At 35.8% G+C, this 23,311-nt stretch overlaps 1 protein-coding gene across 1 annotated transcript in view; it reads right to left on the bottom strand.

Annotated features, from left to right (window-relative positions):
* Nucleotides 1-23,311, bottom strand: part of AKAP6 (A-kinase anchoring protein 6) — a 295,501-nt gene that overhangs the window by 125,799 nt on the left and 146,391 nt on the right. Inside the window, exons 6-7 of the mRNA XM_086749479.1 lie at nt 23,087-23,183; nt 21,641-21,807 (exon numbers count right to left, since the gene is read on the bottom strand). Coding sequence (XP_086605605.1) covers nt 21,641-21,807; nt 23,087-23,183 — 264 coding nt within the window. The remainder of the gene's footprint in view (nt 1-21,640; nt 21,808-23,086; nt 23,184-23,311) is intronic.

Below are 23,311 nucleotides of genomic sequence, written 5' to 3' on the forward strand. Positions count from 1 at the left end.
TTGGCCTGGAATGGGAGAAAACAAGCATATCTTCTCAGGCAGTTTTATCTGAGGGCTACCTTTATCAATTACACAATGTAAGGTTAGGCAACAGGGAAAAAAACCCAGAGAATTTGCCATGTTCCCTATTTATAGCTAGACAGCTTCCTATTCAAACAGCTGCAGTCAAGATGAACATTTAAGAAAATAATGGCAGATAGATGAAGTCAGACCAGTAACTTCTGATTTCTTTTTTTTCTTGAAGTGCCTACTTAATGTCCATTTGGCTATTTTTCAACATTCAACTTCCAAACAGCTTTAGAGGAATTATTTTTATTTTGGGTAATAACAATACTGCCCACCAGTATTCATTCCTTATTTGCAATAATAAGTTTTTTGTTCTAAATACAAGATATGTCTTGTTCAGTATCTTTTTAAAAGCTTGTTTCAGAAGTTAATAAAAATGCTCTTGAAAGTAAATATTTTAATCAAATTCCACTGCATATCCAGAAGAAACTATCTAATTTCAGGGTTATTTCCACATACTGCTTTGTTTTTCATTGATACAGCCTACCTTGGCAAATACAATTGTAATAGCTTTTATACTTCTCCGAAATCATAATATAGTGTGGAAAATGTATACCTAACCCTGTTTTTTTTAATGTAATGTTTCCCCTTTTAAAGATGATTGTGATTTACCACATTGGAGTGAGTTCTTTTCTGATACCATTGTGATGTCAACATACATTATCTGAGAGGGTGTTCACGAGGTTTAATTGAGCAAAGAAATAGAATTGTACATGTTTAGAAATTATATGTTTCAATATTGAACATTAAATATTTAAGAATATGTTCCTTCAGAAAATGTCATATTAGGAGAGATGCAAAAAGAACAGAGTCACTAGCACTTTGGGAATCAACATCTCTGGAAGCTCTCTGTGCGCTTGTTAGCATGGGGACAAGACTTCTAAGATTAATTAACTAATGCTTCAAAACTGATGTGCATAAGTTAAAGTGCATTCATTCCCCATGTGGACACTCATTCAGGACTAAAGTGGCCTTAATTTGCTGTAGCTTAATCCTTCTCAGAGGAGCTAGAGCAAGCTACAGTGACTTTACTTCCAAGTAAGAACATCTATATGGGAGTTTAATGTTCTTTAACTTTTGCACAGTAACTTCATTGATTTAGTAAGATTTCCTAGGTGCTCACCATGCAGACAAGCTTTTAGATGCAATGCAAATAGTATAATTGCTGACCATCCTATGTGGAATCTCTTCCATCACTCCTTGCCTTTGCTAACTGAGGATATTATTTCATTACCTTTTGCCAACGGACCAAAAAACAAAGCAGGCTGGACTTTCAGAGTCTACACAGAAAGGAACTGAGAGTAAGGACATATGGATTCTGATTTTGTCTTGTTTCTGACCTGTGAACTTCTTGATAATGCTTCCATCTCTTTGCCTCTGATTCCCTAACTATAAGCCAGAACCATATCTTACTTCCTATCCACTTGTTTCTAGTACACATACTACTAATACAGGCTTCCCACACCATAAATTTTCTCATAGCTTACACATGTGCCCTGGGCAGAGACTAGAAAAGAAGAACTCCAGTCACAGGTGCAAGTCTGCAGTGTAGCTGTAATTTTCTACAGCACAATTTAAGCCTTTGGTTTACAAATGTAACATGCAATGGTGAGATTAGTTCACAATCTCTACAAATCAAAGTCACAAACGGGAACCAGATACCATGTGACACCAAGCTATTTCAATTACAGTTAAAAATCAATGCATGTGGTCATCTGACTTTCCTGACAAAATGTTGCTCACATAGCACACAGTGCAATTCATATACGAGCTGTGAAAAGATGATTCATGTTTATTCATATACTCAACTTAAAGTTATTTTTTCCACTCTTTTGGGGATAATATTATTAGTGCTCTTATAAGGAAGGAACTCTACTCAAGTTCATATTGCACAAAATTCCCAAAATAAACTGGACAGCATGAAAAGTGGCCTTATCGTACATTGCAATCTAAAGAGATTGCAATTCTCAAGAAACAGTAAATGTACCATGCCCTGGTACTACCACCGGATAGGCATAATACTTATTCCATTTGGTAGTGTCTTCTGCATATATAGCCTCTACCTCTCCCATCCCTCTGGGAAAAGTTCCTAAGAACAGCTCAGCTTTTCCAGGAGAGCTCTGAACTCACCATCATTTTGTATCAAAAGCAAAGGAAATAAGTTTTAGGTCTGCCTAGCCTGTTCACTCGATGTCTTTTCATAAGTGTAACTTCTCCATGTACATCTTCAGTATCATTCATAACTGCATTATTTGGTGGTGTCATTCCTGTCCCCATTGTTTTACCACCTCTGAAAAACAAGAATACCCATTCATCACAGGTAGTGCACAGCAGCTCTGCTAATAGTTCCTTTGTCTTTAATAAGATCGTCACATGGATATATATATATGTATTAATACTTAAATGATGAGGACTTTAAAGTATTTTTTGCCTTTATCTGGCCACTGCTAAACCTTCCCAACTACTCATCCATTTATCTTCTATTACGGTCTCCTTAAAAGGAAAATGTTGAGGATCAAACACCCTAAAGCTGTTAACTGTCAATGACATTGAGCTTAGTCAAGAGATAGTAAAAAGCTAAGAACAACTGACTTATCCTATATTTCTTAATCATACATATTAGTATAAAACATAAGGTCCAGCAAAAGCTACATCACATACTGATGAGAATTCAAAGTAGCAACAAAAGGAGTAGGGGGGAAAGTGTCTATCTCCCTGAGTAAGCAGTTGTTTACTAGCAAGTTAAGTGCAGGAGATCATTCCTGCATCAATGAATATTTCTACATAGTTATCAAAGGGAAACAAACTTTGTTCTCTAAAGAGGCTGGCCAGAAAGTCTGCCCTACTGAAGAAGAAAATAGGAGTTTTGAAGAGTAAAGGATTAAAACAGCCTAGACCCTGTAGAAGATCTGAGTGGGAGATCCAGAGCGTGAACAAGGCCTTGTCTCCCAGGATAGGAGGCAAGTAGTGATTGAGTTGAATGAGAGAGAGAATTCTTGATGTCATTTTAAAGATTAGGTGCATAATTTATTTTATTACTTCATTTACGCTCTTTCTAAATACCTTAACAATTTCACCTCTCTTGAATATTTTTATTTATTGCCATTTTTACTTTAATCTAGTTTAAATGTCATATCAGGTAAGCAGGGTAACAACAATACATTCTTGACTGGAAGACTGGCAGATGACTAAATGTCATCTGCTTTTAGACAACCTTGCAGTGCCTCAGCTTCCAAGCTCATCTTCCACTCTGTCTAAAAGATTATGGAACTGCTCTGACTGTGAGAAACAACAGCTACATACAGAGCTGGCATCAAAGGATGAGGGAAGATTGAGGTGTCCTCCTGTGACCGTTGTACAGTGAGGGCTCTCTGCCACATTGCAGAATATTGGGATGCTTGAATCTCAAGGGACACGGAGAGGAGGATGTAACTTCTTTTGTTTGTTTGTGTTTACTGTGGAAGTAATTTATCTTGACTTTCATTTATTAGAAGTTTTACACTCAGTTTACAATTTGACAGAACAAACCCATGCAATGTGAAACAAAACAGCAAATTAATGGTGATCTTCAAAGACGTTAAAGCTTGCCACACAGAATAAAGTAACGATTCTCTTTGTCTTCTGGGGATAGGACAAGAACAACTGTGTATAAACTGCTGTGAGGTAAATTTAGGCGAGACAGCAGGAAAAAGCTTTCAAGTTTGCTAAGCATTGGAATAAATTGGTTTGGATGTTACAGAATACCCACCTCTGGCTGTTTTTAAGAAAACAGACAGCAGAAACAGTTCAGATGTGATTTTTAACTTTTTGTGCATTGGGCAGGGCAGAGGACTAAATGACCTCCTGAAATGTTTTCTACTACTTTGTTCTATGATTTTATGAAAATGTCATGTACCTATCATGTAGAACTACAAAGACTTGCACATCACTTATTAGAACCTATTTTCTCCCAGTTACAAGGCTCATACATTAGGCCACCACACCAGGCAGTCCCAGGAAAACCCAAGCAGAAATATGCACACACCACTTAGCAATTTTTCAAGAGGAGTCAGCATCTCAGCAAATCACGTTGTTATGTTGTGTTATGATGCATGATGTTTTCATAACAATGTGACATGTCTAAATGACAAAAACCTGGCTTCCTACCAAAAATGTAAAGCAGTTTACCATTTTTTTTTACATGGGAAAAAAAAAAAGCCATTATCAGTTCATATAGCAAATTTCCCTGCAAGAAAATGGCAGCAGACTCATTTAATACAAAGTATTCCCCAAGTCTGTAATTATGAGAAAAAAAAAAAGTTCAAAGGATTTTAGAAACAGAAGATGCTTTCGTAGAACTGTGCATCACTCCATACAATGAAACTATAGAAATATATAACGAACAACAGAACTGCAAATCGAGCATCATCCTGGAAGTTTTGGAAACACCCAGAACATTTCCAAAACCCAGAACAGTTTTTCTGTAGTATGGTCAATTGGCACTAATGGCATTAGTAACCATGTTTTTCTAACTGAAAAAAAAAACAACCCCGTCAGATAATAATGCAAGAAATAACTACTGTTTAACCTTATTGTTTTTATTTGATGCGTTAATACAAAAGCAGTAAAAAACCTTTTGGATAGCATGTTCTCCCTTGTTATAAAAACTCACCCCCAGATTTTTTTTCCTTGGTACATTATAAGACTGCTAGATCTCTCTTAGTGTCAGTTTTTCATAAACACAGTATAGCTTTTGGCTCTCAAATTGTACCTTGAAAAGCTGCCATGACAGCATGGAAGATTCTATTCAGCTTGCAAACCTCTGTACGCTATGCTGTTCCTTTCTTACCAAAGTCTCTTAGCACCTGCCCAGACACGCACTTGGCAATGTGATTAACTCCAGTTATACACTGGCCATTCTTTTGCTCATCATTCCCCCATGTGAATGAAACACAGCGTTTAGGGTTTTGTTCTGGTAGCATGTTGGGTTTGTTGCTGTTATTTTAAAGCATGTTACTATGTTTGCAGGTTAGAAAGGCAAGGACAAAAAATTCTGTTGAAAGAAGACTAGAAGGTGGCACGACATGAGATATTCCTCTGCTCCCCTGAGAGTTCATTTCACAGTCTCATACCTCTTCTCTAGCCCTCCAGCACTTTGGACGTACTCAGCAGCCTATTCCCAAAATGCCCCAGAGAAAAATACAACATAGAAAGGAGGAAGCAGGAGAGCTACCGATGTATTAGCTCAGTCCTTCCACCTAGTAGCCGGCATTTCAGGTTCCTGGGAGCGCCAGACATACCCTGGCTCTAGGTCTTGTAGTGGCCGGAAGAACAGTAATACTGTTCCTACTTACTTTCAGCATGAGATTCTCTATACAAGAAGTACTGAACTTAGTATGTAACTATAAACTCAATTCAGAATAAATTCAGTGCTGCTGCCACCATGTATCAGGTTTATAAGACAAATCATTTCAGGCATCAAAGGATTTTTGCTTTAACTTAGCAAGCGTTTTGAGATCACATGCAACTGTATTTATGAAAAGAAGTTCTTTTTGACTCAGAAAAGATACTGCCTGCATTTGCTACAGGTCAAGCTGGGATTTGTTCCTGAATCAGTCACCCAATCCTAATTCTAATAGAATACCTTTGAACAGTTTTATACTAATAACTGCTCTGTAGAGACTCTTGAAATTATAATATATTAAAGACCCATCAGCCTATCAGAAGAACATGTAATTTTATGTTCATTACTTCTTGGTTCCTGACTATAGAATTTGGATGGTTGCACCTCAATTAAAAGTTGAATCAAAGTTAATATAATTTAAATAAAAACTTCAATAAAAAGTTAAAGTTCTGTTCTTAATAGCATTAATACCCTCTAATGACCGCTATGGTCATTACCACTAGATAACTGACCTTCTTGAACCTCTCTTCACATAGAAACCTTTCTCCCAACACAGTCAATTATTTAGCAGTAATGAGAGCTCTGTAAGAGATTATTGTTTAACCAAGTACCTTGACACACTGCTTTTTCCCTGTTATCTCTATTCTTCAACAAATGGTACTTTTTTTTTTCTATTATAGGCTTTTCAGTTAGGAGGCTAGAAGGCTGTGGTCTTATTCTTTCCAATGCAGAAGTTCACCATGTAATTGGCAAAGCTTCAGATATAATTAAAATCTTGAAAATTAGGGTGCTATGAAACACTGTTTGTGAGTGGCAACTGTGGCCTTGTAAGACAGAGCAGTTCTGAGGCTAGGTTTGAGATACCTAGGGAAAATGAGGAATAAAAAAAAGAAATATTATTGGGGATGAAAAGACACAATTCTCTGATAGCATGTGAATAAAAGGAGGAAAAAAGAAAAATGAATTTTAAAAAGACAGAAAGATCCAGGAGCATAAAGGAAGTGAAAGGAAAAAGCAAATGAAAGAACAAATAAAGAAGAGCAAGGAAAGCAGGGGAGACAAAATAAATTTGGGTGGACAGAATTCATTTTCTGAAATGAAATCTTTTTGGCAGAGTCCTGGAAGCATTAAATGTTAAAGGATCTTTGTTACTGTAGAAGTGTGAGAATTACTGGTTCAGTGAACTCAACACTTCCAGCTCAAAGCTGGAAGACAGAAGTCCTGAATTCTAATTCCAGCTGGCCTAATGACTCTCCTCCTAACGCGGGGAAGGCTCTTCACCCCTCTGCCTCAGTTTCTTTCTCTGTAAAATGTAAAAAATACCTTTTTTCAAAAGGCATTCTGAAGTTTACATATGCTGTGCTTCCAAAATATCAAGCATTAGTAGCTACAAATGCCATTAACTCTGTCCTCTTCCTCATATCTTTCTTAAAGATGCCAGGCAGGTTATTGTGATCTCCAGTTTTTCATATAGTTTTCCAGTTTTCCAGTTTTTCATGAAGCACCTTCCAATTCAAATGCTTAGGTTGAGGTATCTCAAGCATTTTGCACAAAATCAGTTAGAAATAACTTTTTTTTTTTTCATAAAAGAAATCTTGTCTCATCAATTTAAGAAAGCAAGCATATTCTAAACAGTTTATTTTGAATGTTGTGATCACTGTTGTTCCCTCCTGCTCCTCCACACATGAAGGGAACTACAGTCACATTGTGGAACAAAACCTGATAGAAATACCAGTGTGCTATACTTATAAATAAGGTAATAAAAGTCAGATATTTAAAATCTGCATGGCACTGTCATACATTACTTCCTCTACGAGAAGACATTTTGGCACAAAATACATGAAAAAAGGTCCCTATAATGCTTTAATCCAATATATGGAAAAAAGTGTCCTAAATTAGTTCTTTGCTCATTTAAAAGCAGTAAATATCTTTTAATGTCTTGGATGAGTTCCCATCTGCTCTTTCCTTAGAAAAAGGCCTTGAAAACTGAAAGGGGGGAAGTAATACATTTTTCTATTGCCAACACTGTTGCTATTTAGAAGACGACAACACAGGAGATATTTCTTCAAATGATTTTTCTACACTAATACTTTATCTCCTAAAATCTCTGCATTTGTTACACTGATTCAGGTTTCCTCTGTAACGAAGCTACTTTACTGAGTAAGGGGACAACAGAGAAGAACAGGGAGAAGGCCTTCAAAGCAAACTGCTTATGACATATCTCCAATCTTAAAGGGGTTAAGCTAGATTTTTTTTTTTTAGTGAGAAGACTGTAGGAAAGTGTAATATTCTATTCATTTCTGGAAAATACTACAGGTAGGATTGCTGTATGTAGAACCCCGTCAAGTAAACAGTTTACTACACTGGAAGAAAATGGAGCAAGAAGGATTTTTTTTATTATTTGTATAAAATATATTGTTCTTCCAGGCTGTAGTGAAATAGTTTCTATTTAATTGCAGAGAAATCCTAAGAAGGTTACAGCAGTGAAACATTAAAATTCTAAGGGCAACTAATAACATTAAAACTTTATAGCCCCAGATAGAATAATTTAGACAAAAACAACATGAACATATGTTTTGTGTAATAATAACAAACATTTATAGCTGTCAAGAGAGAAAAACACAGGTTTATGCACACCTTAATGGCGTGCATGGGTGAGCATGAGTATATTTAAAACATAATATATTACAAAATTGACAGCAGGCATGACTCTTCTGGGTACTATGTTAAATCAATGAATAAATTACCAAAAGTGTGCTGTGGCTGTTTGGATGTGTAATTGAGCTTAACGTATGTAGTGTTATTTCAAAAGAAACTGTTCAAGGAGTTTCTAGACCAATCCACTATGCATCTTTACTAAGCTGTTTACAAATAACAATAAATGAAACTGTCTCTCAGTAGGAAGGAAGTTTAGTTATATGCATTACGTAAATGGGAGAAAAGTTAATTTTAATATGTTTTTCAAGAATTAAACCCAAACTTATTATAATCTTGCTAGGATTCACTGAATTGGAAATCAACATTTTTCATGTTCAGTTTTAGATTTATTTTAATTAGTTGACATTCTACAAACAAATGTATTTGCAGCAATACACGTCAGGAATAATTCTACTGAGATAAATATGAATGCTTCATACAATATCTATACTAAAGTGTAAGAACCAAGGTCCAAATGAAAGAACTAGCCAAAAAATAAGCACTTAAATATATCCTTTCTATTTCCTTAAAACATTGCCTGTCCAACAGGCAAAAACCATATTTTTAAAACATTTTATTATATTACAAACCTATGAAAGTAACTTTTAAACCTTATTGTTGTCGACTAGTTAATAACAAAAAATAACAGATTTGCAAACTAACCCATTAATTGTCATATTTAGGAAAAAATAGCTGGGCTTATACTTCCATTCCTTGTTTCAGGGCTGTTTCATCTTACTACAACCAGTTTGTAAACCAGAAACTGATCCTGTTTTCTTGCATTCCTCTTTATATTTTGCTGTTCCAGTAGTACTTGGTTATTATACAATACTCTGTACTCTTGCACCTCAAATCTAAGATAGGAAGGGCAGCCTGTACAAGTTAACACTTGTACTTAACATCCCTGCAGTCTCCAGGAAAATTTGCTAAACCAGCAGCAAGGACAGAAAAGACAAGTTGACCTCCTTCTAACCCCCCTCCTCTGAACTGAAATGATGGTCCTTGAATGTAAGCAATCATAAATGCACCACTCTAGACTTCTGTTGCGCATCATAGCTTTAAGTCATAGTATTTCAGAACACATGGCGCCGAACTCTTAAGCAGATCTGAACTTTCTCCTCTGCAATTTTCTCTCTCCTTTCTCACCATTTTTCTCCATTTCATAACAGATTATGTGACCTGTCAGCATCAACCACACTTGTGATGTTTTTAGGGCTCATAAACTCAAGGATTAAGGCATTCTGTGCTAAATGCATAGCTCCTTTCTATAACATGATTGTAAAGAAGAAAAAGAGGATGAAGAAATGAAGTGTACATGCCCAGATGAGCTATTCTTTCTCTCTGGCCTGATGATGGTTCATAAAGCATGCTATGGGGCGATTCTAAAAGAATATGGCATACCACCTGTCTCCTGGTCAGAAATCCCATTTTACATTTAAAGCCATCTTAGGTTAACTGTCATTAATGTTTACAGCTGCCCATGGGATGTGGCTAAGTACACTACTACCACATTTATTTTTCTACAGTTACTTCGAGGTGTTTAAGGAACAAGTAGAAATTTCTAAATGTGATGCAGTCCCCACTGTATCTCCCACATTAGTTTTACACTACCCTGCGTAAGTATAATTATCAATAAATTAGGAGCATCTGAGGTATTATAGGAAAGGCTTAATTAAAAATTCTGGGAAAATAATTTTTAAAAGATAAAACACAAATATTATTCATAAGTTACTGGAGCTATACAAACTTGCATATGCTTTTACCATAAGAATCTTGCATTCTTTTAATACATGTCTATGTTTCACCAAGTGCTCTACTGAAATGTTTTGGTTTTTTTTTTTTTCATAATATACATAGATAGACATATAAAAGTTAGGTCACATAATGTTCAACATCATATTCTGTTCCCTTCTAATAGATTAGCTTAAAAAACTAGCAAAATCTGTAACATCACTCTGAATCTAAAGTTTAAGTGCAGTCAAGTGTATTATGCCACAAGATATTTAAGAACAAGTCAGATTTAAATGCAGGATGTCCAAGTAGCTTTTTACTTTAAACATTGTTTTACCTTTTGTGACCACTTCAGTGAAGAATAGTTGCTTTATGTATACAGCTGAGACTAGACTGAAAGATTTTACAGATTAAATTGTTGCCAGAAGATGTTTTTCTGAAAGACTAAAGTAGGAACTGAATTGAAAAAAAGGAAATGCCACCCAATCATGCTGAATATAAAAGTAATTAAAATACTTTAAAAAGAATAAAAACATGCAGAAGATAAAATTTACCTTTATCTAATAGTATCTTTGTTCCCATCAATGTTCCTTTTGTTCTCTATTACACATTTAATCACTCTTAGACATCAACCATAACAGCAAAAACTCAAATACTGAACTGATAATTAAACAGAGTAATATTTATAAGATGTTAGTTTATTCTGTAGATATGAACACTTAATTTAATGCACAAATACAATGAAAGTAAAATTTCTTTTTAAAGATCAGAGGAGTGCCATGCCAGTCACTCTTCAACTGAATAAAGCAGTAATTTTTGTTTTCAGAGCAGTAATAAAATTTTAATAAAATGACAAAGATAGAATGTTATTAACAGAAGCAACAATCTTCAGTAATGACAATTGGCAATAGCATTCATATTAAGCTGCCATTTTTAAAGTAAAGGATTTTTAGAAGACTGTATCCAAAGGGGAAAACTAGCTTTTTAAGCATGATTTTTTTTTAAAAGCAAAAAAATGGTGGAACGGTCTGTCACTAAAATAAAGAAAGCACCCCAGTACAGCAGGGAAGATGAGAGCTTATTCCACTGACACCTAGATGTAATCAGCACAAGAAGCATGAGTTGACACTGCACTGGTACTACCAGAGCTAGAAAAACCAAAATAGGCTGGTGGAGAAAGTAAACAAAACCTTGTAAGTCCAACCTCTCACTCTTAAGCCACATTATCTGAACAATCAAAAATATTTATCATTGTGATGACCGGTAAACATCATGTGGGTTGAACACACATTCAAACTTTGTAGTTTGTTTGACCTGACCAGAACCAATTTGGTCTGCAAATTAGCTACAAGGTTATAGAGCATTAGCTTTCAGTCCTACTGCACTTCCATCCGGATCTGACCAGGCGGTGAACCCTGTGAGAAGGGACCCTTCTCACATGATCCCGTGTTTTGTTTACCTGTGATCCTGGTGAAATCCTGAACTATTTTGAAGAGCAACAGATGGCACAGAGGGCGAGGGAGCGGGAATAAGAAATTATGAAAGAAAGTTAACTGAAAAGCTATTAATTTCAAAAAATTTGCTTTGTTAGTGATCACTATCCATACAGCCAAAACTACAAACTGTTCCACCATGACATTTTCAGTTAGCTAGGCTTCCTTCTTTTAATTTGCTAATTTATTAATTTATTTTAGTGTGTTCCATCAACTTCTTAATTTAAACTCAAAAAATAATACAGAAAAAAACCCTTTTTATTTCTCCTGTGGTCGTTAAACCTTGGCTTTGAATGGGCACATATGATTCTAAGTCCACACAGAAAAGGAGACAAGTAATAGCTCTGACAGGTTATCCGAGATATTGCTGCTTTAGAGTGGGAGATGTCCAGTTTTCAGTAGAATGAATCTGTGTATTTGTGCATGTATGTTATTAAACACTTATTAAATGTAGATTTCTCTGGAAATCTGAGAAGCATGTGAAACAATAGCTAGTCATGAATAAGAGAAGCCTTCCTCCAATATTCACCACTGAAAATACATTCTATTCAAAATAACAGAACAAAACCAATCAATACGATTGTATAGAGAAAGCAGAATGAACAGACAGTGGCAAAATATAAAATCAATGTCTTTGAGTGGTTAATACGTAGTTTAAGTCACTTAAGATGAATGTGTTCATATGAATATATGCACATGCACTCATGTTTTTATATTTTCAAATACAGGCCAAACTCAACTGAGAGTTTTGGCTTAAACTTGTCAGAGTTGGACCAGTTATGCATGTGAAGTTACAATGGTCTAACATACTTTCAGAGTTTCAGATAATACTCTTCAAAGATTCAAATAGCATTATGTTAAAATTTGCCCCTTGGGCGTATGTCAGTTTAAGTATCTGTTCTCATCAAGTTCTCAGTCTGCACTTGTTCTCAGTGGAGTGATTTAGATTTAAAACATCTTTCAAACCGAACTTGATCTATGTTTTAATACTGTCCTGGTTTTGTGTAGTGGGGGGGCTACAGTGGCAGCTTCTGCAAGAAGCTGCTGAAAGTTTTCGCTTTTTCTGGTGGACTCTGCCGGCTCCAGGGCAGAACCGCTGCTGGCCAGGACCAAGCTCATTGGTGACGAGATAACGCCTCTGTGATAACGTATTTAAGAAGGGGGAAATAAAGTAAAATTTTAAAAAAGAATTGAAGAAGCAGAACTAGGGGCAGAGAGGGGAAGGCATGAGCCTTGTGGGCAGCTGTCTGGGCCTGACCCAGCCCAGCCAAGAGAAGAGAAAAGAGTAGATGTGAAGAGAACCTGAGGTGCGTCTGCCTGAAGAATTGTGAAGAATTATGAGGAATTTCTTGTGAGAGGAATGGCTGCAGACACCAAGGTCAGTTCAGAAGGAGGGGGAGGAGTAATGCTGCTCCTGGCCAAGATTCCCCTGCAGCCTGTGGTGCAGCCCATGGTGAAGCAGGTTGTCCCCCTGCAGCCCATGGAGGTCCACGGAGGAGCAGAGATCCACCTGCAGCCTGTGGAGGACCCCACGTCAGTGCAGGCGGATGCCTGAAGGAGACTGTGGCCCATAGAGGGCCTGTGTTGGTGCAGTTCATGAAGGACTGTAGACCACGGAAGGGACCCCACACTGGAGCAGGGGAGGAATGTGAGGAGTTCTTGCCCCAAGGAGGAAGCAGCAGCAGAAAAAAATGCGTGATGAACTGACCACAATCCCCATTCCCTGTTCCCCCTGTGCTGGTTGTGGCGGGAAGGAGGTAGAGATAATTTGAAATTAAGTTAAGATTGGGAAGAGAAAGGGATGAGGGGAAGTTGTTTTTGTTCTCTCTCTCATTATCCTGCTTGGGTTTTATTATTAATAATAAATTGAAATAGTTTTTTCCCAAGGTGAGTCTGTTTTGCCTGTAACAGTAACTTGAATAATCTCTCCCTGCCCTTATCTCAAACCTCAAGCTTTTTGTAATATTGTCTCTCCCTCATTCCTTCAGAGGGTGGGGAGAGTGAGTGACAGGCTGCATATCTTGGTCTTGAGCAGGACTAAATTACAAAAAATAGAAAGTAGCCTTCCTTATTCTTAAAGTCAAAAATCAAAATTACTTCACTAACTGTTTAAGCATAACTGTTTCTATCAAGAGTGATGGCTGTTAAAGAGCCTACAGTTGACAAAAGTAATCAATGTACTGTATCTAGAATCACCAAGGTGTAAAAATTATAGAAGCATACGATAAATCCCATAGATACTTTGAAGTCCTTGTTCACAGCCTCAATTAGAATAGGACCTGTTATATTTTTGCAGTAAATATTAGAATACATTGATTTAGAAATGTACCTATGTTTTATAACAGGATTGAAGTTTGTGCTTAATAGTAGATGAAATTTAGCTGCAAAAATATGACTTTTAAAGTGCAGACCTCTACATTTTATACTCAGTAGTGAGCTTAATAGGTCAGAGATAAGATTACTTTTAGATTCAATGGAAAATAATGAAGAGCTCTGGTACTATTTTAGAAATCTGACTTGTTAAAGAGTATTAAAATTATTTTAGATACCATCATGAAAACAATACTATCATAAAGACTTTGCAGCAAATATGCAAGGAAGTTGATGGACCTATGAGAAAACAATCTCAGTGAGCTAAAATGGGACCCACGTTTGCTTAACTAAGACTTCAGGGACACAATTTCATGAAAAACTAGCAAAATATTTAGTTAACTTGTAATACAGAGAAGTTTTAACAGGGCTCATGTAACAGGGAAGAAGATATTTAAGCCAGAGCTCATATTCATTTATCTTCTCTTATGGCAGTCCAAACACTGGCTGCTTAGCTTCATTCCTTTTTCTGTGAAGGGTGGCTCTGAATTAAAGACAAAATTGTTCCTCCTGCCCACTAAAAGGCATACAATTAACAACTCAAGAGAAACAGCTTCCAGTAAATAGCAGTGAATCTACCACGTGGAAGGTGACTGTACATCCAACAGCCCTAAATCTTGGGCACCTCTGATGTTTTTGCTTTCAATTATTCAGAAAAAAAATAAATCTACAACTATTTAAACAAAAGAAACATTTTCAAAATACAGCTCTCCCAGATACGTAACATTTACATTCTTCTATCAACTGAAAACAACTTCCAAAAGTAATGGTAAAGTGTTACTAATCCATATACAAGCATATCTGCATAATCCTGCACCTTAGCCATTTAAAAATGTAGTTATTATCACAACATATTACTCCCCAAACAATTGGTTAGATTAATCTCAGTTGGCCTGAGTAAGGCAGGCTGTGGATTTCCAGCCAGTGAGGAGGAAGGCAGTGGGGAAGAACTGCACAGCCTCCTTCCCTGTGAAGGAGCCCACCACCAGTATGGTCCACAACAGGCTTGCTGTGACACAACAAGATAAGACTACGAAGGACATGATTTGATTTACAGCATTTCCTGGAAGATCTCAGCTGTGTAAATCCTTATGAACAGCCAGCTGGAATGTAATGTTCTTCCTCCAGGAAAGGAATAATAGTTCTGACACCTGCCTCTCTCAGGGTGTGGAGGGGAGAAAGCCCTTGTAGAAGAGCTGACCAAAGGAAGGTTTTAAGCTTCAGTTTGCCTGTGCTGTGTTTGTGAAAAAGGTCCTGGTCTAATGACCCTAAAATACTAATTTTATGAGCTTGGAAACTTACGGTCTTTCACCCCAAAATTACTTGCTCAGTTAAAGTATTTTAATTAAGCACGAACTTGTTCAGCTACATAATTCCCTTACTCTAAGATAGATATAAAATACAAGATAGAAGAATCTTAACAGTTTTCTGATGAAGAAGAGGTATTCTGTGAATATTATTCTGTACGCAATGTATCAAGTTTGCATTCACTCAGAAACTTAAAGGAAACATCCTGTACATAGAAGATTACATGGCTACTTCGGCTTTGCATGGATTTTTGAAAGCTTTTGCTTATCTGAAGAAAATTTTGCTTCAAAATGTGATAAAGAGATGTACTTTCTCAGCAACGCATAGGTTTTGTCCATAAAAAAACCCTGTACTGTACTTCTATAATTTTAGTACTAAAAGGTACTAAAATTCTGTTTTCTTTCTATCTATACTAAGATTATCACATAAACTTTTCCAACTAATTCTCAGAGGTTGGTACAGTACTTTCAACAAAGATTTTCTGCCCAGGTGTCATGATCACATCTTTGATACCCTTCAGTAGAGCTCACTTATCAGTATTTCTCACTTCTACAATTAAGACTTACTATGAGTCAGTTCCATTCAATTTTCCATATTCCGACTGTCGTTTTACCGATGCCAGCTTCTGCTAATACATGTATTCTAAAACATTTTTCTGTTCCTTTTATTCATTCACTCTAAAATGATGTTATGGTTTCACCTCTCAAATCCTTCCTGAAAATACTTTTTGTTACAGTGATGTCTAGGTCTGCACACATTCTAAGTGATGTCTGTAAGATTAAAAATACGTAACTTGTAAAGCAAGGTATTAAAAACTAGCAAGCTGAGGAACTTGAAGTGTCTAGTTGCACTGAAAGACACAAATATTCCTTCTTCTTGCTTCTTTCTTAGGTTCTTCTCATCATTACATCAACATAGCTTGTTTTGATTAGCTTGCAAATTCTTAATAGATGTTTTAAATTCTATATTTGGATAACAACTAATATAAAAAGAACTCAGTTGTTTCACATGCTCCAGTAAAAACACTAAAACCCAGGCTTATTCCTTGCAAAACCAAAACTTTGTCTATTGATTTACAGAAAGATTTTACAAATACCACTACCCTTTCCACTTGATCAACTCACCCATGGTTCAAACCCCCACCACAGAAGCTCAGGATCAATAATAGTGTAATGTCACATACTAAAATAACTAAAGCCAAGCAAAATAGTAACTGTAGATGTATTTTTTTCCTAGTAGGGTAGAATTAATGGCATCATTTGTACTTAAGAGTGAGATCACATTATCTTTAGTCTAGACTTCCAAATTTCCAGAAGATTCAGAATTGAAATTATTGATTGTCACATAAATGATTTTAAACTGTTCAGCTGTTAGGCACAATAATACTCTATGTACAGACAGTATTTTAAATATTTAACAATTTAAGACTGTGCCTCAATGGCAACAAGCAGAACTTTCTGTCCTAGTTACAGGAAATCACTTCCCCTATTACCATCTTTTGAAGTAGTGAATGGTGAGCTACTGACTTGCTGTAATACTTTTCAGCACAGAAATACTCTGTAAAGTATTATAAGGTTATTTTATTCACCAGTGAAAAGTAGTAACTATTTAACTGTGCCTAAGACTATCCAGTTGTTCTAAACAGAAGAGACTAATACATTCAGCTGAAACCGCAAAGAATTAAAGTGGCAGATGGTAATTACTGATACTGCAAGTAAGCCTGGATAAAGGTGGTTGGAACTTCAGTCTAATGTCTGATCTGTAAGGTGTTGCACTCATCACATAAAACTCTCTCATCTCTAGATGGGAACATGGCTCATTATGGACACATTAGAGAAAAAAAAATTACTTCTGCTAAAGCACAAATACCAGCTTTCCTTGTACATTTCTCTTCCAAGTAAAGACCTGATTAAGCCATGAGATAACCATAGACCAGGATGGCATGTGTATCACCAAATGAAATTCCCTTTCCATATGTCTGTACAATGTCAGAGATGGAAGTCTGAGTTCCATTTCATTATCTTTCAAATTGTTACTGATGAAGTAATGACTATTTACCTGATATTTTATTCCACAATACTAAGAACATGAGACACAGGATTGAATGCATGCATCTGATCCTGAGTTTGTGCATGTGGAAGACAGAGAAAGACAGACTGTAAGTGAAATAAATACATTCAGTTTGAGGTGTGAAGTTTTAAAAGTCCCCTGTGACTTAAGAACCTCCAGCAACCCAAGTAAAATGATCCCTCTAGCATATGTTATTCCTACCCTTGCACTGGAAGCAACTAACTCGAGGAGAAGAGAATGAACGCCAGTTACATGAGCCACTTGACAACTTCAAAGCATTGACTACTCCAGTACTATATGCAATACTCCAACCTACAGCATGCTAGAAACCCAGTTTTCAAAGTGCTTATGTAAGTAAAAACACTAGATTCTGAACTCATGCTCTCTGTTATCTGTTGGCAATATGTAAGAAGACTACCCCAATAATAGACTTTCCCTATTTTTAAATAATGGAAGATATCAGAAAAAATATCAGTGTGTTGGCTTTAATATTACAGTATATGCATCATATTGATGTCTGCAGATTAGAAATCTAGAGCTGATAAAAGACACTGAGAAAAAGCAAAATATCTACTCACAAATATGATATTTCTCTGCACTGATCACAAAGATGCCAAAACACTTCATTTGTACAAATGTACACTCCTTTTGTATCAAAGTATTAATCTAAATGTGGTAGTCATAGCAGCATGTTTGGATAGCCAGGACAAGTCAGAAGTCTGAAGTAATAAAGAAAAGACTGTTACCATTCTCTAACCTTTGCTCTATTTTGTTGTTCATTTCCCAAATTCATCCTCATATTAAAAGACTGAGCAGGATGCAATTATTCTGCACTGCAGTGTTTAGTTCATCCACCAGGTCTGAGACCAGTGTTACTATAAAACTGCCTGGCAAGGAGCCTTCCCAGAATCCCAGACTGTGGTAGATATTAAACAGCTTCACCAAGCTTCCATTTTTTTAATGAAAATCACTTTTTTGTTTAGAACGAGTGTAAAAACTGTAAAATAATGCGCAACTGAGTGGGAGATGATCCTGGAAGTGTGGGATGCTTAATTACATATCAAGAGGAAAACACACTGGTTTTCTTTTTCTCATTATACAAAGGTTTGTTTAACCACTTCAAACTGTTTTTCTGAGCCACCTACTATTTCTGCGATTTTAAGTTTACTTTATTAAACATATTTCTACCTCTTATTCTAATATTCTTCAAATTCTTACTGCTTCTATCATTAATCTACTGACAGACAAGTCCGCTATAGAGTTAAGACAATCTTCCCAAGAGTGCTTTTTACCTGAGAAAACTAAGTCAGATTCAATATTCTAAGCATTAGGCCCAATGCCTTAACCAGTGCCGTGCTTATTTCTCTGAAGGTGGAATGGAAAAGCAGAAATGTGTTTCAGTAATATAGTACTTATTCTGGAAAGGAACATGTCCAGAAGTACAGACTACACATACATTCTTAGAGTACACCATTATTCTTTTAACCTATCAGCCTTTGGGTTCTGATGTTGTGCTCTGAACTGTTACACAAAAACCCAAAACTTAATCCGAACATTTACTTGCACAACAAAAATATACAGATCCAAAAATTATATTAATGAACTAACTGTCCAAATGCCTTCTGGGAGTAGACTTTACAACCGACTCTAAAAATACTATTCCATACAATTTTGAATGAAGGAGAATGTCTACTGTGGGCAAATGCTATTAAGATTTGTATGCTTTACCAGAACATTAGTTACACGATTAACCTACAAGCTCTTCAGAAAGCAGAGTGAACTTTTCCACCAAACTAGGAGTTAAATGGATCAGGGTAATATTCAGCAGTAACATTCACAGCCACTAGATAAGAAAGTACATCACGTAATTTTTCAATACTGCTCTTTAGTGTTTATTGTATTACTGTTCCAGTAGACCTTTCCTGATGGAGAGGAGGTGGCCCAGTTATAAAGAAATTACTTACAAAACAAGTAGTCTCAGACAACTCCAGAAGGTGGAAAAACACAAGATACACACACGTATGCACACATTCCTATTTTCTAGATAATTTAGAATATAATATTACTTACTATTTCCATCAGGAGAAAACCCCTATGTGTCTTAAGATTCTGAAAGTCATATGTATTGTATGTCATGTTTACTACTCGTAATGTTACATCAATATTTATTGAAATGCATCATGGCAATTCTGAGATTTATTTTAAAGGTACTTCTCAATGAGGTAAGAAAGCAAAACCTTATATCCTACAATTTAATCTGAATGCAATCATCATTTGTTTATTTATAAAAATGACAGAACAATAGTTTTAGTAAATACTAAAGAAGAGACCTTATTATTTTTGTAAGATTGTGCAGAGAATGCAATACATTAGGAAGAGCTTAGGCATCGGAAAGATTTAAAACCCCTCAAGTATTCTATAGCAATCGCTATAAACCACTGTGAAACTTACATACAATAAAATGAAAGATTTCATAAGCAAAATCTGAAGTCTTGAATACAAACATTAACAATGTATTTCTAAAGAGCAGAATGTCCCTCTCTCCCTTCCACTCTCCATTGCTTGCATAAAAGATGCCATAGCGCTATGAAAACATGCTTAAAAAGTCCTAAGGGAAAAGTTTCCTAGGGTCTTTGAAATTCCTTCTTTTCCTATTTCTTTACAGATTTCTAACACCAACACTGTTCCCGTAGTTCCTCAAACAAGGGAAAAAGAAAAATACCCTCTAGATATAATCTTTAGATTCTCTATTATACCTCTCAGGTTCCATTTTGGCTTTTGAAATAAATGCAAACTGAAACCTACAGTTATATTACCAACTGTATTTTAATTTTAGTTCATCTTTCAGCATGAAGAAGAAGATGGTATTTGACTGCACTAGTGCCCATACTTAAAATAATCATACAGAGACTTGATTTAATGAATGAAATAACCTGAAAATACTTTTTGTTTGCACCTTTTTTTTTGCCTACTTGTGGATTTATTTAACTATAGGCACAAAAAAACCCGTTGCTTCAGGTTCCTATCTCTGTGATAAAAAGCACAGGGCAAGGAGCTACCACCTATCTATATGAAAAATTTGCAGCAACATAAACTATCCCTCCATTTCTCCCTTTTCAAACAAATAATGGAATATAGTTATTCTGAGCTAGAGATTCCATAATTTTTATAGCAAAATCAAGCTGGATTTAGAACATTTTTTTATGTCATAATTTTGGCCATGGATAAGTAAAGCTGTTCAGAGGTATAGGGTCATATTACTGGGGGAGTAGGAACTTAACTATGAAACCAAGTCTTATTCCACCACCTACTTCCTAAAGTAAGAGCTATGTGACACAGGAGCATTTTCCACCATGCAAGTGATGAGGGCTATCTCCTGCATATGGGTCTTCTCCTCTATTTTTGTTTCATTGTTATCATTGTCTCTTCCTCCACCATCTCTAAGATCATCCTCGCTACATAGAATTATGGTAAGAAAACATCAGAACATTTCATGTAATCCTAGTCAAGAGTCATTCTGCAGACTGCTCTCTAGGATGCACTATCAATGCAAAGACTCATCTGGCATCAGAATCTGAAAATCTGCTCAGCACAACCATCTTTGTTATTTCTAAAAAGAGGAATCCTGAATTTTTCTATAAATTTCATTCTGTTGCATACCAAGATGTTAAGAGTTATTGGATTACTCTGCTGCATATTCTTTGTTTAGAATATATTGGAAAAATAAAGACTTTCCAACGCACCCTCCCCCAGCCACACTTGCTTACTACTGATGGTAATGAAAGGTCATGGACCCTATGCCAGAAGTTTCTATTGTGTGTAGTGTCCCTACACTGCTTGCACCAATTTGAATAAGCACAGTTTGTATTTAAAATGCTCTTACAAATACGAATTTTGGCAACTGGTAAGTACTATAGCCCTCTTTAATAATTAATATCTACAAAATGATGATAGGTGTTGATAGCTTATTCTTAAAGTATTTGCTGTATTCAACACATGTACTATTACGGAGGACTTAAACTCAGAGCAAAAAGATTTGTGAAAAGGCATATGACCTTCTTCCCACTACAATGGCCATCCCCTAATTAAGCAATGCATCTGATAGTCATTAACAGGAATGAGATAATGAATCACTTTCTCTCTTCTTTGTTAATTTGCTGTAACCAAGCGGCTAATGGATGTCAGAGCTGAGTGATTGCACTGATTATAGTGATTTATAGTTGCAACAAAACAATTTAAAACTATTCTGATTATTCATGTTAAAGATGCTTTATTTTTTGTTTACTAAATGTTTTATGCTCCCCCTCATGCACCTCTACACACAATGAGACAGGTCTTCCTGGAAAACTTGAAAGTTCTAAGATTTTTTATTGTTTCAGAGGAAGGCATTTCATTTTGTTTATAAAAAAAAAGTTTACCCAGTAGAAATGAAAAGCCTTAGGGTGGAAAGAAAACTTCAGTGGTGCCTAGTTCAAAAGGAGACGGAAATAAGAGGAAATAAGGCAAACTTCAAGCCACTTACCTTAGGGCTCCCAGTCCCTTCCTCATTCTCTGCAGACACATCAGTAGCCAGTATCTCTGCTTTGATGATATCCAGAGCCCTAAGAATCCAGCTGTGTTGCCGTTTGATTTGCCTCTGTAGTTCTTTCCATTGACTTGCAATCATCTGCAGCATGTCCTTCAGTCCTTCTCCAAAATAAAGGGGGAAAAAGTAAAAGCTGTAAACTCAACTGCAACTTTAAATAGTATTCTTTATTTTAAAAATTAGCAGGATATTTGAAATAATAAATGCAACAAGAATTTTAATGTATTTTCTCAGCAATAAATCCAAGCATTACTACTATTCATACTGCAAAACAATACTATGGTGTCAAAACATTTCTTTTAGCTATCATGTTAAATTTTTATTATCTTCAGCTGACAATTTCAAGAAAAGGAAAATCCCATATCAACTGGTATTTCTGTGCAGTAGGGAACACTATGGTAATCTCACCCTCTAATATCTAGTCTTTATCTTGAAACATTTCATAATCTTCCAAATACATTTTTCTTACCTCCAACTCTTGTAAATATTTTCTGTAGTTTACACATTACCATTTTCTAATATATGATGGCATACACTACCCTTCTCTGTTATGGCTTCTGTACTTTTTTGGAACTATAGATAGAAGTCACTAATTTCCTATAGCTTTCACATTACACAGATCTGTCTGATGCTGTGAAACAATAGAGGCACAATGTATAATATGATCAGAAAACAGCAGACCAAAGGATAACTTCAACCTGGACGAAAAGCATGCTAAGTAGGCCAAAATTAAGATGGGATTCTGTAGCATTCTGTAACAGTATATGCTGATTAAAACCCTATTATCATACAAGTCATGCAAACATCTAAAAATATAGGAGGTGGTGGGGTTAGAGAAAGGGAGATCAGTACATCTCTCCCCCTCCTCTTGATTTAAGGCCTCTGCAGAAAAACACAAGCCTAACCAAAGGAAAAAGGTATTTTGAATTTTAATCTATTCCTCATAAATATATTAAAATCTATGTAAGAATTAGTTTAAGTGGCAAAATAAAGCTTTACTAATGCAATTACCCATGTAGAGTATGTAAATATATATATATGTATTGGAAATCCTAATTCATTATCTTAATGTTATTTCCATAGCACCTACATCAAAGAATGTGTCAGTGTGAAGTTCGCAGTGATGTGATTTCAATTGAAACTCAGCTGAGCAGCAAGACCAAAATAAAATGAACAGACTATTTACAGGCAGTATTTCATTTTATAAGTATCACTGCATTGTATGCAGCATATGAAACATTTATAAATCTTGAAGGTCAATCTGATAATGTAAATATTAATAATACATAAGGAAGTGAATATATGCAGTAATTTACAGCAATGCTTCTTCATTCTTTAATAGTCTGGAGACATAAAGACTTGCAATATTTCAGAAGGATTTACCTGATTTGTGAGATACAATAAGCTCAAGAAGTTGACGTCCTTCTTCTACCACAGCTTCTTTTAAAGCACAGTGGCTATCTACATTCAACTTAAAACTCTGCAAAAAAAAAAAAAAAGAAAAGAAAAAAAAGAGAGAGAAAAAAACCTCAGTATCAGACATTGGAGAGACAATTCTCATAAAACACATGTACTAAATTACTTGCTGCCTTTTATCAAGAACCACAT

This window comes from Chlamydotis macqueenii, chromosome 5, assembly GCF_036417535.1.
Source record: "Chlamydotis macqueenii isolate bChlMac1 chromosome 5, bChlMac1.mat, whole genome shotgun sequence".
In the NCBI taxonomy this organism is placed as follows: Eukaryota; Metazoa; Chordata; class Aves; order Otidiformes; family Otididae; genus Chlamydotis; species Chlamydotis macqueenii.